At 37.6% G+C, this 18,244-nt stretch overlaps 1 protein-coding gene across 2 annotated transcripts in view; it reads right to left on the reverse strand.

Moving 5' to 3' along the window:
* The window catches only part of PCCA (propionyl-CoA carboxylase subunit alpha), a 303,202-nt gene that overhangs the window by 202,762 nt on the left and 82,196 nt on the right, over positions 1–18,244 (reverse strand). For both annotated transcript variants that reach the window (XR_012997326.1, XM_076361576.1), the window contains exons 7-9: positions 13,354–13,485; positions 6,389–6,425; positions 456–534 (exon numbers count right to left, since the gene is read on the reverse strand). Coding sequence is in view for 1 of the 2 variants with exons in the window: in XM_076361576.1 (XP_076217691.1) it covers positions 456–534; positions 6,389–6,425; positions 13,354–13,485 (248 nt within the window). In the remaining variant the exon portion in view is untranslated. The remainder of the gene's footprint in view (positions 1–455; positions 535–6,388; positions 6,426–13,353; positions 13,486–18,244) is intronic.

Raw genomic sequence — 18,244 nt, forward strand, 5'->3', positions numbered from 1 at the left:
TTATTAGAACACATTCTGGAAACACTGTATGTGTTTCCACACATGAACAATCAGTCTCCATCAACTTTAACAGAACTAATGGCATGCGTTAATGTTTGAGAATCAGGGCCAATAAGTATTCTATCTAACACACAGACAATTAATATATCAGCATTCTGAAAGGCATAAAGCAAAGTGTTATTTACAGTCTATCACTGGACTAAAGGCAGTTCTAAGTGTTGGTTTTTTACTCAAATTAATGGATCGTGTTTTGTAAGGTTTATGCAAAAAATAATTTTAAATAGACACATGCAAACTCCCAAAGTATACTGCTCACTATATGAAAGGGAGAAAACCAAATAATATCCAATTTCTGTTTAACATTTCATATCTGCTCAACTGTCAGCTCACAGTGGCTTAATGGGACTTTGGTAACTGCAGCATTCATCAAGGCAAGCTTTTGGACAGCATCTCACCTGGTCTCTTCATCATCCCAAGCGATTCTCATGCCTTTCCCACCACCACCTGCTGAGGCCTTGATCATGACAGGGTAGCCTAACAGCGGGGAACAATTAGACAGAAGTTCAAACTTTGTTCAGTTGGTCAGAGGAACATGACAACTGACCACATGTCCAATAATGCCAGTAGACAATAACTTCGTTTATTAAAACACTTTGTTTGGAGGGAGAGGAGAGGAGAGATTTTTCTTTTCAAGACTTAGCTGTCAGTGCAGTGATTTCTGAAGCCAAGAAAGGTTGTCTTCTCCATTTCATTTATACCACAAGAAGCACTGAATGAATTATTCTCAAGTAACAAAGTGATTTATGAATAAAGGCATTTGACCTTTGAAGCTCACATTTCTTTAGGAACAAAATTTTGTTCCTTTGTTACTGATGAAATAAGCTATAGCTGTGAATTTTTTTAAAAAAGTTACTAGCAAAATAAGCAGGAGATCTTCGTAAACTATTAGTCAAGAGATTCAGTAAACAAACCTGTATCTTATCAACACTTCTGGTGCAGTACATTTTAAATAACAGAGTACCTCAAAAGAGCTGTGCTACTCAGATATTATGTAATAAGTATCACAAAACAGATTATTACACATTTTTAACAATAAAAAGGATTTTCCCCAAACTGACAAGTAGTAAGAAAAAAATGAACAGCATAAATCCGACAGCATTGTGCATAACTGGTAATATTTTACTCTCAGAACAAGATACCTTAATATGGGTATAAGTCAGGACCTTAGTTTTTTAAAAGCTAAAAGAGTACAGTAACAAAGTATGCAGTTTAAAAGCAGATTTAGTAATGATTGTTTATCTTGTAGTACAATATTTTAATTCAAAGCAGCTTCCTAAAGCAATTTCTTATTCATATCAGTGAACTTTACCTTTCTCCCACATGAAATGTACAGAAATTTGAAAATTAAGGATCTGATTAGAAAGTTTTTGACATTTCTAAGATAGCAGAAAATTCTTCAAGCCTTTGCTCTCCAGTACATTTAATGAAAATCATAACATTAAGCCAAATATCAGACCAGCTGATATTGTCTGGCAATAAGAATCCATCAGTTCTTGCAAAGTGAAGACACATTCTTTAAAAGGCTTTAATCTGGGGACAGAAAGGGACATTTGAATATGGTTCCCGATAGAAATGGTAAAGTCTGCTATCATATGTGTAACTAACATTTACAGTTTCTTTCTGGAATGTAGATCTACTCTTGCTCTGTCAAGTGACAGTGATATAGTAGCCTGCCTCCTCCCCAAAGTCATTTGACTGAAAGGAGGTTCAGGAGAAGATAATTAAAACCAGCAAGATCTGGAAAACTTTTTGCTTAAAAAGACTGAAGTGGACACACAAAAAAAGGGATGCGATACAAGCATAAGAAACAGTAGCATTGATCGGAAGACAGGAAAGCAGCAACAGTACAAGAGAACATTAAATTAACAAAGAAACAGCAAAAAAAAAATCAATAAAATAGTTTCCAACTTAACATGTTATTAGACTGTGGAACCCCATGCTACAGAGCGTTCGTGTGGCTGAAAGCTGCAGAAAGGTAATAGATAAGCATATATAGAGCACAAATCAAGTTCCTATAGGCAGGGATGACCAAAAGGCTGTAAGTCTTCATGCTTTAGAACATGTTCTCCTATGAAATACCTGATGCTGCCCAGAGGGCTATGGGATAAGTCACAAAGTAACAATGGATTTGATCCAGAACTGTAGGTATTTTCAAGGCCTCCACAATCCCAGACATAAGAGGGCACGTGCAAAATAACTCTAGATTGCATGCAGCAAACAGCGAAGTTCAACTCATTTTCATGAAATGCAGTATATGCAGTAGTATATGCAGTATCTACATAAGGACAATTTATTCTATGCTATAGCTGCTTTTCCAGATCCCTGGCAACTGCCAGGCTCCTAGACAAGTCACTGGCTATCTTGAAAGAAAGCAAAAAGCACATCTTGTATGATTTTCATGCAAGAAATGAGATTTAACCAGGTAACACTAGTGAACTTACACCTCTGGCAACACTATCACCAGCTGGAGACTCTCTCCAACTCAAGAGGTTGCAAGTCTGAAATTCTGAAATAAGCATTGTTTTAAGCCTTATTATGGCAAACTCACTATGCCAATTTCTATCACCTGATCTATCTTATTCAGTGTTACACATACTTGAAAAAATCATTATACTAACAATTTCAGTCTAACAATATCAGTCTCTTGAATGGCTTGCTGATTTTAATTCTGTAAGCAGAGTCTAGTCCTAATTTACTGTTCTTTCGTTTCAACAGCAAAATAGGCATGATGGCAGTGAGCCTTAGCAAGTCTTTATATGCCACAGAATATAAAAGTTCATATATCACAACTCATATGGTTAAATTATCAGACAAGATACATGGGTTACTGATATTACTCACCAAGTGCAGGAACACTTTGCTTCCCCCCCTCTGCCTTTTATGTATACTGACTACATGTCAACCACACCTGTATGCAAGGCAGTTAAAGATTCTAGCGAACCACAATATAGTTAAAAATTTAAAAAAAAAAGTATGACCTGTTTTGAAGAGATACATATAGCTTTTTAGGTTGAGAAGGAAAAATTCTTTGTAACAGACCTCTACAAACTAGGATGACAATTAGCAAGTCCCCTGAAAATAAGGGGACTTGAACTTTTGCTCAAATATGCCTTTATACACTACTTGCTCTCTAGGGCATTGAACTAAGCTACTTTGGCCAATACCAAAGACTGATGTGTGCTAAGACAAGGAAGGCTTTGTAGAACCTAAATTTTGCGTACATATTGGGTACAGGATGCTGGGGGATCAGGATGTGTTAATCATCATTCTCCTAACTGCTTTTGCACTATTCAGCAGCAACCAAAATTGCTGAAGTATGCTCACATGAATTGGTTGGATTAGTTGTGGGAAGGGAGAGGCATGCAAACAATTTCTAATAGCATTTAAGGACCCACAATAACAGCAATGAAGAGTCTCACAAAGCAGGCACATTTTTGAGTAGGTGTTAGGTTTTCAACCCTTCCCTCAAATTAGACACCAATTCACATGAAATTAAAATTGCATGTAAGAATAAAATCTACTCTTGTTCTGTAGTTTTGCATTCTCATGACATCTGAAGGATAGGTCTAAAAAGATCTTAGAAGGCAGGAAGGTAAAAATCTGACAAATTTGAAGATCATCAGGCAAACTTTTGCTGTTAAATAGGTACTATTAAGTTAGGACTGCTTTGTTTCCAGGGTGGTTACTATTCTGAGAATCTGAATGGTAAAACAAACTTCTGGTGTCCCACAGCTTTTAGTTCCCGCCCTTTGCCACCATGGTTTTAGATGTTATTTATCCATTTTTTAAAAGTTGCAAGTAATACACCACAGAATGCATTGTGCAATATCAGTTTGAACAATATTACATGTGGCAATACCAGATTCTCTTCAATATCCATTATTGAAAAGCTAGTACTAACTAAACCCATGTCAAATGAAACATGACAAAAACACGTTTTTCACTACTTCAGTTTTGTATAGACTTTCATTTAGTTTAACTGCCTGCACTTCATAGTTGTTCAATTCTTTCACGCAAAATGAAGAGTAAAATTTTCTGGAGTTTCACTGATGCTTCAGAAATCAAAAGGCCAGCAGTTCTTAATGTACAACTTACAAACAGATTTAAAAGTAGCATGGGAAAAGAGCCAATGTGATTAAGCACTACAGAAAGGATCATAAGAGAAGAACAGCCCACACAGACAGAGAAGAGAGACTATAGAAAGGAGCCTATACAGCAATTTGTGCCTGAACTTCCAATTCCTGATTTAGCCTAACATCTGTCACATTCTCTCCTGACAACTTGGGAGAGCACATCTCAAGTGAGGGGCAAAAGGTAGGTTTTACTCCCATACTTACAACACTGATATCCATAAATAATAGTCACTGAAACAGGTAAAGGCAGCGTCTCAACCCTGAAGCGCCAAGCTCCACTGCTACTGGATCTTTGGCCAGAATATAGCAGGGAGAAGCAGGAAAAAACGCAGGCAGCAACAGAACATTACACAATGTTTTAGAGTTTTAAGCACTGGCCCACAATGAGGTTTTTTTAATAATTACTTAAGCATTCTTGGAGGACTGAGGCTCTGGATAAGTGAAATTAAAAATAATCTGAAAGTATTCAACTGCATATGAAGTACCTTATATATGAGGACAAATGCATTATATACAAGAGACTTTAATTTCATCCTATTTTAGATCCTTTGAAGTTACAAATCATTGGGTTTTATTCTGATCAGCAGTCATGATTAGACAGAAGCTTTACCAAACTGATCAAGTGGTCAAAACATGGGTGGGGAAAAAGCTAGAAAGGACATTTTTCTTTCACTACATGGCATCATAGTACAAACCTTTTTTGTATTAAAGTGGTTTAAGAATTTGCCACCTAGATAAAGCACCACCCAGCTGTCTGTAATTGACTTTGATATGTACAGATTTAAGACTGCCTTGATATGACCTCCAAAGTGCTACTGATATCAAAGACGAACCAGTCAACAGAACACCAGATGAACTCAGAAGAAAATTAAGCAAGAATACATTTTAAAGGATATCTAGAAAGCCACTGAATGCCTTCTGACTTACATTAATCAAAACTGCTTTAAAAATACTTGCAGGAAATCTTTAAAAAACGAGAGCAAGACAGACTACTGAAATGAAACTGAACTGAAAGTCGTAATACTATGTATGGCTTTTTTAAGGACTAAAACCAATTTTATTTACAGTTCTTCTCCAAATATTCCAATTTGATTGATAAACTCTTCCTTTTGTTTCTGCACCCATGACAGTGATCAGTAATCACTTGATTTCCCAGCAGGGACATAAAGGCTGACCTACAGAAACGCTGACTTCAATTGTGTCAGCCTAAAAGCCAGCCAAGCCTACACTGAGGGGTTTCAGGGCAGTTAGCCAGTGCAGGGTAAGAACCCCAACTTAAACTCAAAGTGGAAAGGTGTTACAGTGCTAAAAAGTCATCTGCAGCACTGCAAGTCCCAATTTCTATTTGGCACATAAGGCACAGCCGTAGCTTTTGACACAGATGAGAAGTATTTGTAGCTAGATCAGTAAGAGAAGCTTCAAATGTAGATACATACTTTCCTGTGAGGAACCTAAATAGCTTCTCATGGCTACTGTCTCTTAAAATGAAAATGGAAAAAAAAAAAACACCAAGAAAAATCTCTCATTGCATTAGATTCTTCTTCTAGAAAGCATTTAAGAACATGTGTAATTTCAAGCATATGGTTAAATACTTTCACTAATATTAAGCTTTAGTAAATAAAAGCCAAAACTCATTAAACACATATTACACTTAACCTTCATGAAAATGAGTCCTAGACAGTTTGCTAGTTGCTCTTTTCACCATTCTGTAAGACATTCAGAAGCTGAATGGTGACTTTATTCCAGAAAGCACAGAAGAAAGGCTGGTGGTCTGGATGATATTCAAGCTAATTGCAGTCCACGCAGTTATGAAGAATGAAGAAGATCCATAACATCACTGGTGTCAGCCTCTATATAAAGAGAAATGTACCATGCCTAACTTCTGACTATCATGTCCAATTGCAGACATACTTTGAAATAACTGCTTTAGCAAGCTACTCATTACTGCGTATTACATGCATTCCACAAATCATGGCTGCACTTGTTCTGTAAAGTCCAGTTTGTAAAGCTAAAATGTGATGATTTAGAGACAGGGCGTTAATGCCTAGATTCTTCCAGCCCTATAGGCAACAGGGAACTTAAAAACTATTAAAACATTATTTGTTCTATAGGGATTACTTATTACACATTCAATTTAGTCAACCATGTCTGCTGAGAGGCACACAAATCCCACCATAGCTAATTTAAGAACTTACCAATTTCCCTTGCAATTCTGACAGCTTCATCTGCATCCTGTAAAAGCAGGAAATGAGACCCAACGTTAATCCCATCAGCCATTGCACTATGTCCTGAGGGCAGTCATATATTGCACTACTGTCTCCTCTGATTCATTTAATGTTTGATTTTACAACCTTCTGACCCTTTTCAGCCAGAGGAATGTAAAATTAATACCATAAGTGGAATGTAAATTCTACCTCATCATTAGTATACTGAGAAACTCAAAGCAACGAGGAATCAGCTGACAGGAAACACAACCAGGATCACAAAATTATTTTCTGCAGTTGTAGGAATTTAATGCTAGAATTTAGAAGTTTACAATCAATAATGGACCATAAATCAGATCGTTAAAGTTTGTCTAGTGCCAGCTTTTTTCTGTCCTCACAGGTATTTCTTGTGTTTTCCTGGTTGTTGTCAGTAGGGGGAGTTGATTCTCTATTGTTTAGGAGTGATTCAGGTTCAGAAAGAATCTTGCAGAACTTCTTTAAAGACAATTTTTTTCCATCTACTGAAGAAAGAACACAAGCATTTCACTTTTGCAAGTTTTTCATTCTAAAGACAGAATAAACCTTAAACACATCATTTTAAACTGTAACTGAAATAAGATTCACATAATTGTTTCCATTAAAGAGTCCACATGTTACTAATGTATGACAATAGAAAAATCTTTTTGTTGATGCCACCTATTGCTTCAGCTGACTCATACCACTATAGCCTGGTACAGAAAAAAGTACTAGGAAACCCAGAGAATAAAAAACAAAATACTTGCACTTCTTACTTCTTAATAACCAAATCTCTTCTCCTGCAGTAGTTAATTCTGGTTTCTTCTACTGATAACTATATGTCCATTATACAATACTAGAAAGGAAAAGGGTTAAATTACAGTGGCACAGGTTAAGTTTGAAAATTCCATCCAAATTTGCTAATATTTACACTATTCCGTGACATGCATTAAAAAATTTGTATGGAAGGCAGTAATGTCTGGAAACCACCAGCTGCTAAGTGTGTCTGAAACTATGGGGGCTGACTTATGAACATTAAAATGAAACCTGATATTTTTAAAGCTTTCAAGGCAATCCATTTTAAAAGCACCCAGGTCAGAACTTTAAAAAAAAACATAAGAAATGTTCATACCTGGTTCATTTATGTCCGATAATAAAACAAAATCCTCTTTAAAAGTCTTCAGTACCTAGTAACAGCCCCATGAAGAATAAGGGGGCTGGCAGGGGAAGTTGTCAGAAAATTTAATTTCCTTTCATTAGCTAGTCTGCTCCACAAATCGGTGCTTGTTAAGTTCAAAGCAGTCCTGAAAGCAACATCAGTTTTAAGTCTTTTTACTCCAGTCACATCTGTTAATGAGATTTTTTCCAAATAACAATTGTTTTTAAGTCAAGAGATAAATCTAGCAAAAACCTTCTCCTCCCGCTCCCCCCTCCCAAAAAAAAAAAATCAGGGTTTACTGTTTTATTACACCTTGCTGCTTTCCATGACCCTGCACCCTCCAAATTTTAGCTTAAAGGGATAAAATGCATGAAAAGGGTCATTTAAGAATGTTAGTGGTTTCCACACATTGAGTTTGAAGGTTCTTTGTTCCTGCCTGTGACAGTTATGCGAGAATACTTCCCCTTAATAGCCTCTCTGTCAGGAAGTGTTAAACCTGCCAAATGCAGACAATTAGAGCCTCTTGAACAAAATGCAGGAAGAGTGATGACTGATGAAGAGCCACGATTATAGTCGAGAAGGAAACTTTTACATTTCTTTTCTCTTGCAAATTCACTCATATATTTGCAAAATAGAATTAAGAGGGGGGGAAGCAAACAGGGCAATTTTTTTTTTTTTTTTTTTTTTTTACTTAGTTACCTGCAAACAAGTGGCTAACTGACACACTGCAGTCCACAGGAAGACAAGCTGCAAGTCATTACAGGGGAACTTTTCACTGCCACTGTATTTTTATCATGCATACGACAACTTTAAGTAATAAGCGGCATCATATCAGCAGCACTAATTATCTCAGTTCTGGCTTGAACAGACTGAAGTCATCTGCCCAGCACAGTTATTAATTTACACTATTTCAACATCTGTTTCTTTCACAATTCTAATATATTAGAACCCAAACTCTAAGATAAAAAAATAATCAATGCATATTCAAATTCTTTAGCCTTCAAAGAGTGTTTCTGAAATAGAAAACAAAAATATGCTGGGCTTTAAAGAGAAAAACTAAAACAAAAAATTAATAAACAACGGACATACTGAAATCTCTAGTAAGTCTTTTGATCTTTTTCCCTAAGAAAGTATGTTTTAGTATCGTGCATTTCACTTGCAGATTCCATAAATACAGCAGCAGTTTGAGTACTCATAAGAACTTAGGACAGTTATTTTAGATTTTTGGTGCAAAGAACTTAGATACACGACATTTGCCATAGGGGGACAAAAACTGAATGCTACGACACTGCGTAACGCACAAGCCCACATGTGCAAGATATACCAAACCACCCTGGTACTAAAAGCTTTCTGAATTATTTTTAAAAGCAAAAGTCCTCAATGATTTACTGCCGTTTCCTCCAAAAACACAGTAGCTACACTACCATTTTCCCAAAATAAACTGCAGATTGTAAAGAAACATAATTTTAGCACCACCTTTTATTGTACAAATAAAAAAGTTCAAGTAATGGTACAAGTTTATAAAAATCTTAAGAGTTATAAAATTATGTCATAGTGTTTTTACAAATGGCTGATTTCATTAAGTTAGGAAGACAAAATACTCATTTAGCTTAAGAATTTCTAGCCTCCTAATTTCATGTACATGCCTGTCTGCCAGGCACCAGCAGGTGGAGACAAAAAAGCAAAACTATTCTGATGTAGAGGAATGCCAGGATAAAGCTGTTTAAGAGACTCCTAGAGCTGTAAAACATTGTATTAATTATGAAGAACTACAACATAGTTTTCATGCCTGAGGGTGTTGGGCTTAGAGAACCTCCAGTTCATGTCTAGACTCCAACCACCTCTCGAACAATACAGTGATCATTTAATACTAATGTCAATATTCCAATGCAAGAATACAGCCAAAACAGATACCTGAAACTTAAACACAGTAAATTCATAGCCTTGCTGAAAGCCTTCAACATGTCTACTGACATCAGTGAAACTAGGTAGACACCCAGAGATATTAATCTTCTGGATCTACAACCAGCTGTGTTCTACCAGCCATAAAACCAAACTGGCTGTACATGGTGAAACAATAGAAAAATCTTTCTTCCCTTGCCATTCCTTTGCCAGTTTTTCACCACAGCATCTGCTTATACTCATTACTCAGCCTCCACTTTTTTCTTGTCACTTATTTCTCTTTACTCATTTACAGACAATACATCTTCTCAGCTCTAACTTTAGTATAGCCATTGCTCACATGGATTAGCACTCATTCTTTTGATTAAGACTATTTATCACTATCTCTCCCAATCAGGATTTAGGAAGCTAATTTAGTTACAGATTTTGAAATTAACTACCTTTGAATGCTTTTGTTGGCTCTCTAGCTGACAGCACCAGAGTTGGGTTCCTTACATGTGTAGACCGGATAACCCTTGCCCCAGCCAACTGAGGAACTGAACCAGAGATGAGAAGAAAGTTACTCTTTGTCACACTACCCTCTCCACTCTCACTCCACATCTTTCCATTCTCAGTTTCGTATTTGCTACAGCATTTGCCTATATGACAATAGTTAACTGTGTCTTACGCCAAGCATCCTCCTCTTCAATCCTTCCAGGTCCTTAAGTATACTATTGAAGGGCTACCTTCTCTTAAATTTCTAATTTAATTTCTACTCACTGGGAATTTTTCTGCATGCACCTTCTCCAAGATGTTATTACAAAAGCTTAGCAGCTCCAGTGTCTACCATGTGTAAGCGCTAAGCAACACAGATAAGAGGGGGAAAACACTTACCCTTTATTCATGAAGGGCCTATGTATCTGCAGCACTATTTAACAAGTGCTGGATAAAGGACAACTCTTCAAGTAACAAAGATTTTCAGTGCAGCCCTGAGATGAATAACAAAGCACTAGAAGTTGTTACTCTATGTTCGCTTTAACTATTCATCCACAAAGAATACATGCAACTGATCTTTCTTAACTTCTGGCATTGTCAGAGGCATGAATGCAGTTTTCTTCCAGCTTTATTAGACTCCACTATAAAGATGAAGCCACCTCTAATCAACTCAAGTATCAAGCAGACACTTAACTCCTTCCTAGGACCTTTAAAAAAAATTATTTCTCAAGAAAAAGAACCCTCAAAGATTTTGAAAGCTTCGTAACTCTGTGACCAAAACAGGTCTCCCACAGAATGGCAGAAATCCTATACAGTCTCCAATTCACAGAATCATAGAATAGTTTGGGTTGGAAGGGACCTCTAAAGGTCATCTAGTCCAACCCCCCTGCAGTGGGCAGGGACATCTTCAACTAGATCAGTTCTTTGTGTGTTGCTCTTCTGATTGTACCTAGTGTCACACAGCTTTGCCATTCCTATCTTAGTCTGAATTGGCAAAATAGTACATCAAGCTCTAACCAAAGATCAGGCATCCTGTATGACCTAATTACTTGGGTATTCATCCAAGCAAGAGACACATTATCACAGGAAGGAGATCAGAGGACAAACACAGGCACATGTTTAGATCCATAGCAAGGATGAGAACATCAATTATCAGAAGTTTTATTTCCTAGAACTGGTAACCAAAGCACTGGTTAACCTAAAATTTTCATCTCCCCTTTCTGATGGAAACTACAACACTGGCAATGTCTGTGGACTCTCCTTTTTCTTATTTGGTGGGTACACTGCAGGGTTTTTTTAATCTCATGTTCTTTTCCATCAACACTCTTCAGATAATCAAGACTAGTGCAAGGTCAAGGTATGTGAAATTGATACAATATGGACACTTCAGGATTAAGCAACTACTGCACAGTTCCTTTCAATAGCTGAGGATTGGGGGGCCAACTCAATCCTATATTCCAGTTCATTTGGTGTTAAGACTATTGTTGCATATAGCCAATTGCCAACCAGATCACTTATGTTCTTTCATTTTGTGTCAGAAACTTCAGATAATTGTCAAAACACAGTGCAATTAAACGTCTCAGAAACAAGTGCATACAGGTAAGTAGCTCAGTTTCTCTGGTTATATGGCTGTCTGTTCATTAACCACTATCCTATCCTACTTTGCCAGGTTTGTTTCCTTATATTAGCAGAATAACAAAACCCTTACATAAGTTTTAACTTGACACAGCGATAAAACCAGCATTTTGAGTATTTGATTCTGCATTAGAAAAAGTTTTGTGGGGTTTAGATGATTAATTCAAAGTTATCTCCCACTTAGATGTTTTCCTAGAAGTTCTTTTCAGGATTTCTAGAAGAATGTACAGTATATCAGACAGAACAGAGAATCTCATGCACAATAGCTTGGCGGCTGTTAAATCTTATGAATGCTTAAGGACCCACACACACAAGGACTGCTAAAACATGCAACAAAAGCCTGAAGAAATGATGCGTTCAACTTATCACTGCCAGACTTCAGCATTGCCACAAATGCCACCCTAATATTCATATGGAGCCCTCCAGAAGAGAAACAACTCTTTGCACTTTTACCTGTTGCAGCATATCCCACTGCCAGGCATTACACACACGAGGCATTTCCATCACGAGTACAGAATAATTCTCTTGTGCATTTTGACCTCAGCTATTTCATGATTTTATCATTCTCTGTCACTAGCCAAGTTCTCCACACATCCTCATCAGAACAGATAATTTTGTGGAAGCTTAGCCTCTTCGCACTCTGTTCACCTTTCTCATTTAGTTGGGTTTGTTGTTTTTCTCCCCTAACAGAGTTTAAAATCCAACTTAGCTCACACAATGCTGAACACCATTGCCCTGGTATATGTTGCTCCTTAAAATACAGTCTGCATTCCATCAATATATTCAGTTGTTCCCAATTATCTTGACATTTCCTATTTCATCATGTAAATAAGATTTATGATGATCAGAGGTCAATATCAATTGTCATAAATAAAACCTGAAAAGCTTTCCCTTCAACTACATTAAAGTGTTGTCGAAACAAACTTTTCACTTCTTCCCGCAACTCAAAGTTTTACTCAAATTTTATTTGGAAAAAAAATTATAGCTTGACTTGTCAAGCATAAAAAATTTCAACCCAGGAGGTCAACATTTTATAATACACCAAAGTTTTAGGCATATAACACCTTCATTGTAAAGTAAAAAAAGCTTATTTACCTACATTAACACAGACTATATATAAAGACACATGGGAAACCTTATAAGAGCCCAATACTTAATCACTATAGCAGAAAATAAACCAAAACCAAGACATACTTTATTTCACCTTACGAAATACAAAGCAGCAACCAAAATATTTTTTGAAAACTGTTGGAAATCATTCCTTCTAAAACCCCAGGAAGAACACTAGCTGTAGATTCGGACAGAGAGCCACCAACTTCCCCCCACCCTCACCCCAAGTTTTGCAACACATGGAAATCTACACCATCAGCACAGACCGTAAAACAGAAACTTCATACAGTGTAACAAACTTCACTGTTAACTTAGGGCTGTCAAGATCTTGGCCAACAAGAAGACCTGAGAAGTGTAAAGACATGCAGATAGTCAATCCACACCTGATATTTAACACATTTACCTGCCTTCATGTTAAATTTAAAGCAAAATATTTTTAGAGACTCTATAGAAGCAGTCCTTAACACATCATTTATTATGAAGGACTTTCTTCTTCTCCAAAGCTCTCTTGCTAGTAAAAATCTGTACCCCATCTTTAATTACATCTTATTGAAAAAGAAGTTGAAATTATAGTTACATTCTGCATCAGACCTTCAATAGGTGTACTTTGATTTAGACACTGTTCCTACAGTGGGCAGACAGTAATTAAATGATTTCTCACCTTGACTACTCCATCAAAGCCAGGGATCGTGTTGACCTTTGCATTCTTGGCTAACAATTTGCTTTCAATCTTGTCTCCCATAGCTTGAATAGCATGTGTGTCAGGTCCAATGAAGGTGACACCTTCTGATGCCTGCAAAGACAATGAAGATATAACTTTAGAAGATGAAACTAAAAATCAGCTTTACATGTGTGTTACTATTAATTTTTTTTCTCTTTTTGAACCGATTAATGAAACAAAGTTTAGAAGACAGTGATCTGTTTATGTGACAACCTAGCAATATATAAGCATTTCAGCCAGTTCATTAAAGATGTGTGTGACCTTGTGAAACTATGTATACACACAGATTCAAAGCCCCTATAATTAGCATTTGTATAAATCAAAGCCAGGCCAAAGAAAAATAGCTGAAAGTGGAAGTATTCCAGCTTGAAAGTTAGAAATATCCCTTGAGAAAACAGAGGGTAGTTAACTCACCATTGAAATAGCCGCAAGTGATTTACAAAAATATGCTTGCTAAACTGTAACGCAGTTGAAAATTCCACTATGCATTTCTAAAACCAAACCTTGATAGAACATCAAAATGAAAGTGCAGTCTCTTACTCAACATGTTTGAAAATAAGGTAATAACTGAAATAGTATTTCCCCAGTTCTTTCAGGCAACTCTTTTCCAATACGAATGTGGAAATAGGTTAACATAAAATACTTTAATACTTCAACATGTAGGCAGAACACTGAATTGCATTTTTCCCCCTCCTGTTTCTCTATGCCAGCAATAGACTTCAGTGATCAAGTCCACAGACATTTTCTCAAACCTCTCCAGGGTCCACAGTATATAGAGCTAAAGGCAATTTTATCAGAATTGTTTCACTAAAACTTACTAATGCATCAGTGAGTACATGCATGTTTCAGGCAACTTAATATCTTTTGTACCATAGGAAAAAACCATCAAAAGAATAAGCATACTAGCCTTGCACAATTTTTTCCAACTGTTCCATTGATTTCCCCCCCCCCAATTCTAAGACACCTGTAAAATGCTTAAAAACAACTTGTTTCCAGCCGATGGGCAGTTTACTTACTACCAACACTAACACAATGGCAAACATACAAATTCTTACATAAGAAATTGAGTCTTAATATTCTGTCTTTCTGACATACACTTGCACTGCATATGTTAGGGTTGCCAGATAGTTACAGTCACTAACAATAAAAAGTAATTTGCTGAAGCTTTGTATATTTATGTGATGGTAGTACATGACCACAGAACAGACACAGGAAAAATATGTTTAAGTTGGGGAACAATGTCCTCCTATTCACAATCTTATAAGAGCTGAGAGCTCCCAACATTCTTGGGATTCACTGTTTTCACTGCCAGCAGCTTCCTAGCAGGAAGAGTGTAATAGCAGAAGCTCTGCATAGACAACTTCTTATCATCCTGGGTAACAGGGTGCTACAGATAACAGAAAAGACCAGATAAGTATTACAGACACACTAGGAAGCTCAGTGTAAAGACACCCAAACCAAATGCAGAGCATCAGTTTAGCTACATCAAAGGCTTGTTAGCTTCAACTCACAACAAACCGTCTTGGTTTTTATCTCAGCCTCTTCTCTACTACAGTAGGCTTATTAGCTCAGCAACTCGGTAATATTGATTTGATGAATAGCTGTCTTACAAACACAAAGTTGGGAAGACTGCAATAGGAGGGAGGAAGGGATAGGAAGACCGACATGAGGGTGCAGATCTATTAATAGATCTGCAATATTAAAGTGCCAAAGGATCTGAACACTAAAAGGAATTCACTTTTTAAAGGAGAAGAGAAACAAGAAGCAAGGAGTTGATGTTTGAAATCATAGTGACACAAAGTTTGGAGCTGACCATTTCAGAAACAGCAGATTACAACCTGAAAACTCATACTTCACTCCCTCTAACAAGAGAGTTTAAATAGGTGCCTGCATACACCTGGAGGTAGGGCAGAGCTCCCTTCTGTCAGACTGTATTCCAGTCTCAAAAAGCTTTGTAGAAAAGGTTCACTTACGTACTGGGCAACTGGAGATTATGCTGTCCCTCTTGTATTGCTCCTAACCTGGTAATACTTTGTTTCTACAGTTTCTGCCATAACATTGGCATTTGCATCCTGGTCAACGCCACTTCCAACTTCACCATGTATTGCTTCCTCTCCTCACTCTATTCCCAAAGTCTACCATCAAAAACATGGGATCTCCAGAGGTCATCAAGATAGTGGGTCAAAAGCTTTTGCTTTCCAGTGGAAGGCACATAGGGGACATCTTGTTTGACTTACTGTCTCTTTGCACTGCCTTGTGGCATGGACTTTTGAAGTGCCCAGTTCATTCCCTGCTCCTGTCCAAGCAGGTTGTTGGATACGACGACAACAGCACCATTCAGGAGAGATTCATGAACCACCTGAGAAGGAACACTCCAGGCCATTTCAAGAAATGAATCTGCTGCATCCAGTATATTTGTTACGTGAATCTTGTAGAGTTGTAATATTCCATGTGGATATAACCAATACTTACTAAAAATTAAGTACTAGATTATGTGCAGTAGATTCACATTACTCTAATGCAAATATCAGTGGGTGCCACCTGTATCTCTCTTTTTTCATTTTTTAATATATACTTTTAATGTCCAGAATTTACAAACCGCACTTGTCTATACACGCACCTCTTGACTTTAACTGCTTTGACACTTTGTACCTTATGTAGAACTGCTCTTTAATTGTGAACAAGCAGCAGCTTAGTACCACAAGCTAGTCCCCTATACAGTTAGTCAATTTGGGTAGTCATCATATCCAGTTATTTCCCAGCAACAAAATCTGAAACAAAATAGTTTAACTCAATGTGATATCACAAGATACCTGAACCACATAACTCTGCATGCCGCAACATCCTTAAATCAAAAATAAGTTACAAACCAAGGGGGATCCACTGGTTTCCAGCCAATACGTCAAACCACTTCTTACATAGAAGAGGTGTGCGTTCTCTGACATGACTTGCAACTAAATTTAGCTAAGCTCACAAGAAAAGACTTTGTCACCTTAAGGCACTACTAGACAAACTCTTGCAAGTCTTACTACAATAATTTAAGACCCCATCACTCAAAGATGCTTGCTCCAGCCCTCTGCCAAAGCTTGTCAGCTCATGACCAGAAAAGTGCCCCAGCTTCTTCACAGCCAGTACTCACGTGCAAGGTACTAAATGACCTGTTCAAAACTCTAGCGCCTGATACTGAAAATACCAAAAATAGACAATAAGAACACAGCAGTAACATCTTCAGCTCCTACAAAGACTTATAAGCACCCATTCATTAGTATCCTTAGTTTATGAAACACACAGAAGTGGTGAAACTGTGCAAGAAAAAATTCCAGTGCCTGATGACAGGCTGTCCACACACAGATTTGCCAGTATAGCAGCAAGCACTAGAACCTCTGCTGTACATACGCAAGCTTACACACTGCATATCAAACAATTTTTCCAAAACTTCTGTTACTCCTCCACACATTCAGCAGCGTACTCCAGCCTTGAAGACTAATTATCTGGTTGCAGGGAACATATCAAGTTTCACCATAAACATGCACCAGCATTTTCTTTAGAAACATACCTGTGATACCTGTGTATCACTGCTCTACTTTGCATAGTCAAAGGTACAGACAAACAATAAGGAGTATTTTATAAAAGAACAATTTCAGAATACATTCCATGCTAAGACAGTTAGTTCTTTCTTTGACTAAGAAGTAGATATTGAAGAGTTTTTCCCCAACACCTCTCTATTTTTGAAAGCAGCAATAGCTGGTTTAATTGCAGTGCCTTAAGAATCACAAGCAGTTCATTCTCTCTCCCCCCCCCCCCCCCCTTTTTTTTTTCCTTAAGCCAGACAAAAGCCTTATTCTACCCTCAGGGAACACAGGACCCCAAATATAGCAAAAATTAAACAATGTCAAAGTAGGACAAGCAAAGGCAAGATTTAGGAAATCCATTTGGGAAGTCTGTGGTTGAGCTGTATGTGACCTTCGCAGCCTGTCAACCATGTCTGACTGCTCTGGGTACAGAGTGGGCCAAACGGACCTATGCTAGCAAAAATCACCATCCTCCCAATGTTTGGAAAGAGCCTGTCCATCTGACAAACTCTTGGGGACCTGAGGTAACTGAAGAGACTGGTCCTAGAAGAGGAGATTCCTTTGCATCACCTCCTGGAAATTATGAATGCAGAGATTCACAATTACAGCCCCCATGACAGCATAAGTAGAACTAAGGACAGAAAGCACGAAGGAGGGAAAACTGCATAATAAGCTTTCATACACACTAGCTCCCTTGGCAACATACACTCTTCTGTGGGCTTATGAATATGTGGCAAACCAGCCAACTCACTGCCAGGCCTCTCAGCACTGCAGGAAATGACTGAACAGTTCCAACCCAGTTTTAGACAAAACAAGTGATATTAAAACTTCTCCTGTCTTTTACCATGTTAGTTATGGACAGTTAAACACACTTTTTGGTGTCCTCATTCAAGCCAAGATATTTGAATCTGCACATAACACCAGCTTAACATTAGCAGCTCCAACCAACAAGGATGTATGCCATGTACAAAAACACAGCTATCAGGAATCTTGTGTTTTCTCTTTCAGGATCATTTGGTGAGGGGATTCTTCTACTCACACCACACTGATGTGGCAAAACACACTCCAAGTGCCCAGCTGCTTCCAGGTGCAAAGCCCCTATAATTATCTTACCACACAGAAGCAATGCAATAATGCAGGCTTTGTGCTTGTTCCTTCCCTGGTACCTGAAATGGTTAGTTGTAGAAAAATGTTTCCCATCTCTGAGGAAGAAATGGCTGGGAGGACGGAGACATCTCAAGAGCAATTGTAGCTGCTCT

The sequence above is a fragment of the Aptenodytes patagonicus genome, chromosome 1 (assembly GCF_965638725.1).
Source record: "Aptenodytes patagonicus chromosome 1, bAptPat1.pri.cur, whole genome shotgun sequence".
Lineage (NCBI taxonomy): Eukaryota > Metazoa > Chordata > Aves > Sphenisciformes > Spheniscidae > Aptenodytes > Aptenodytes patagonicus.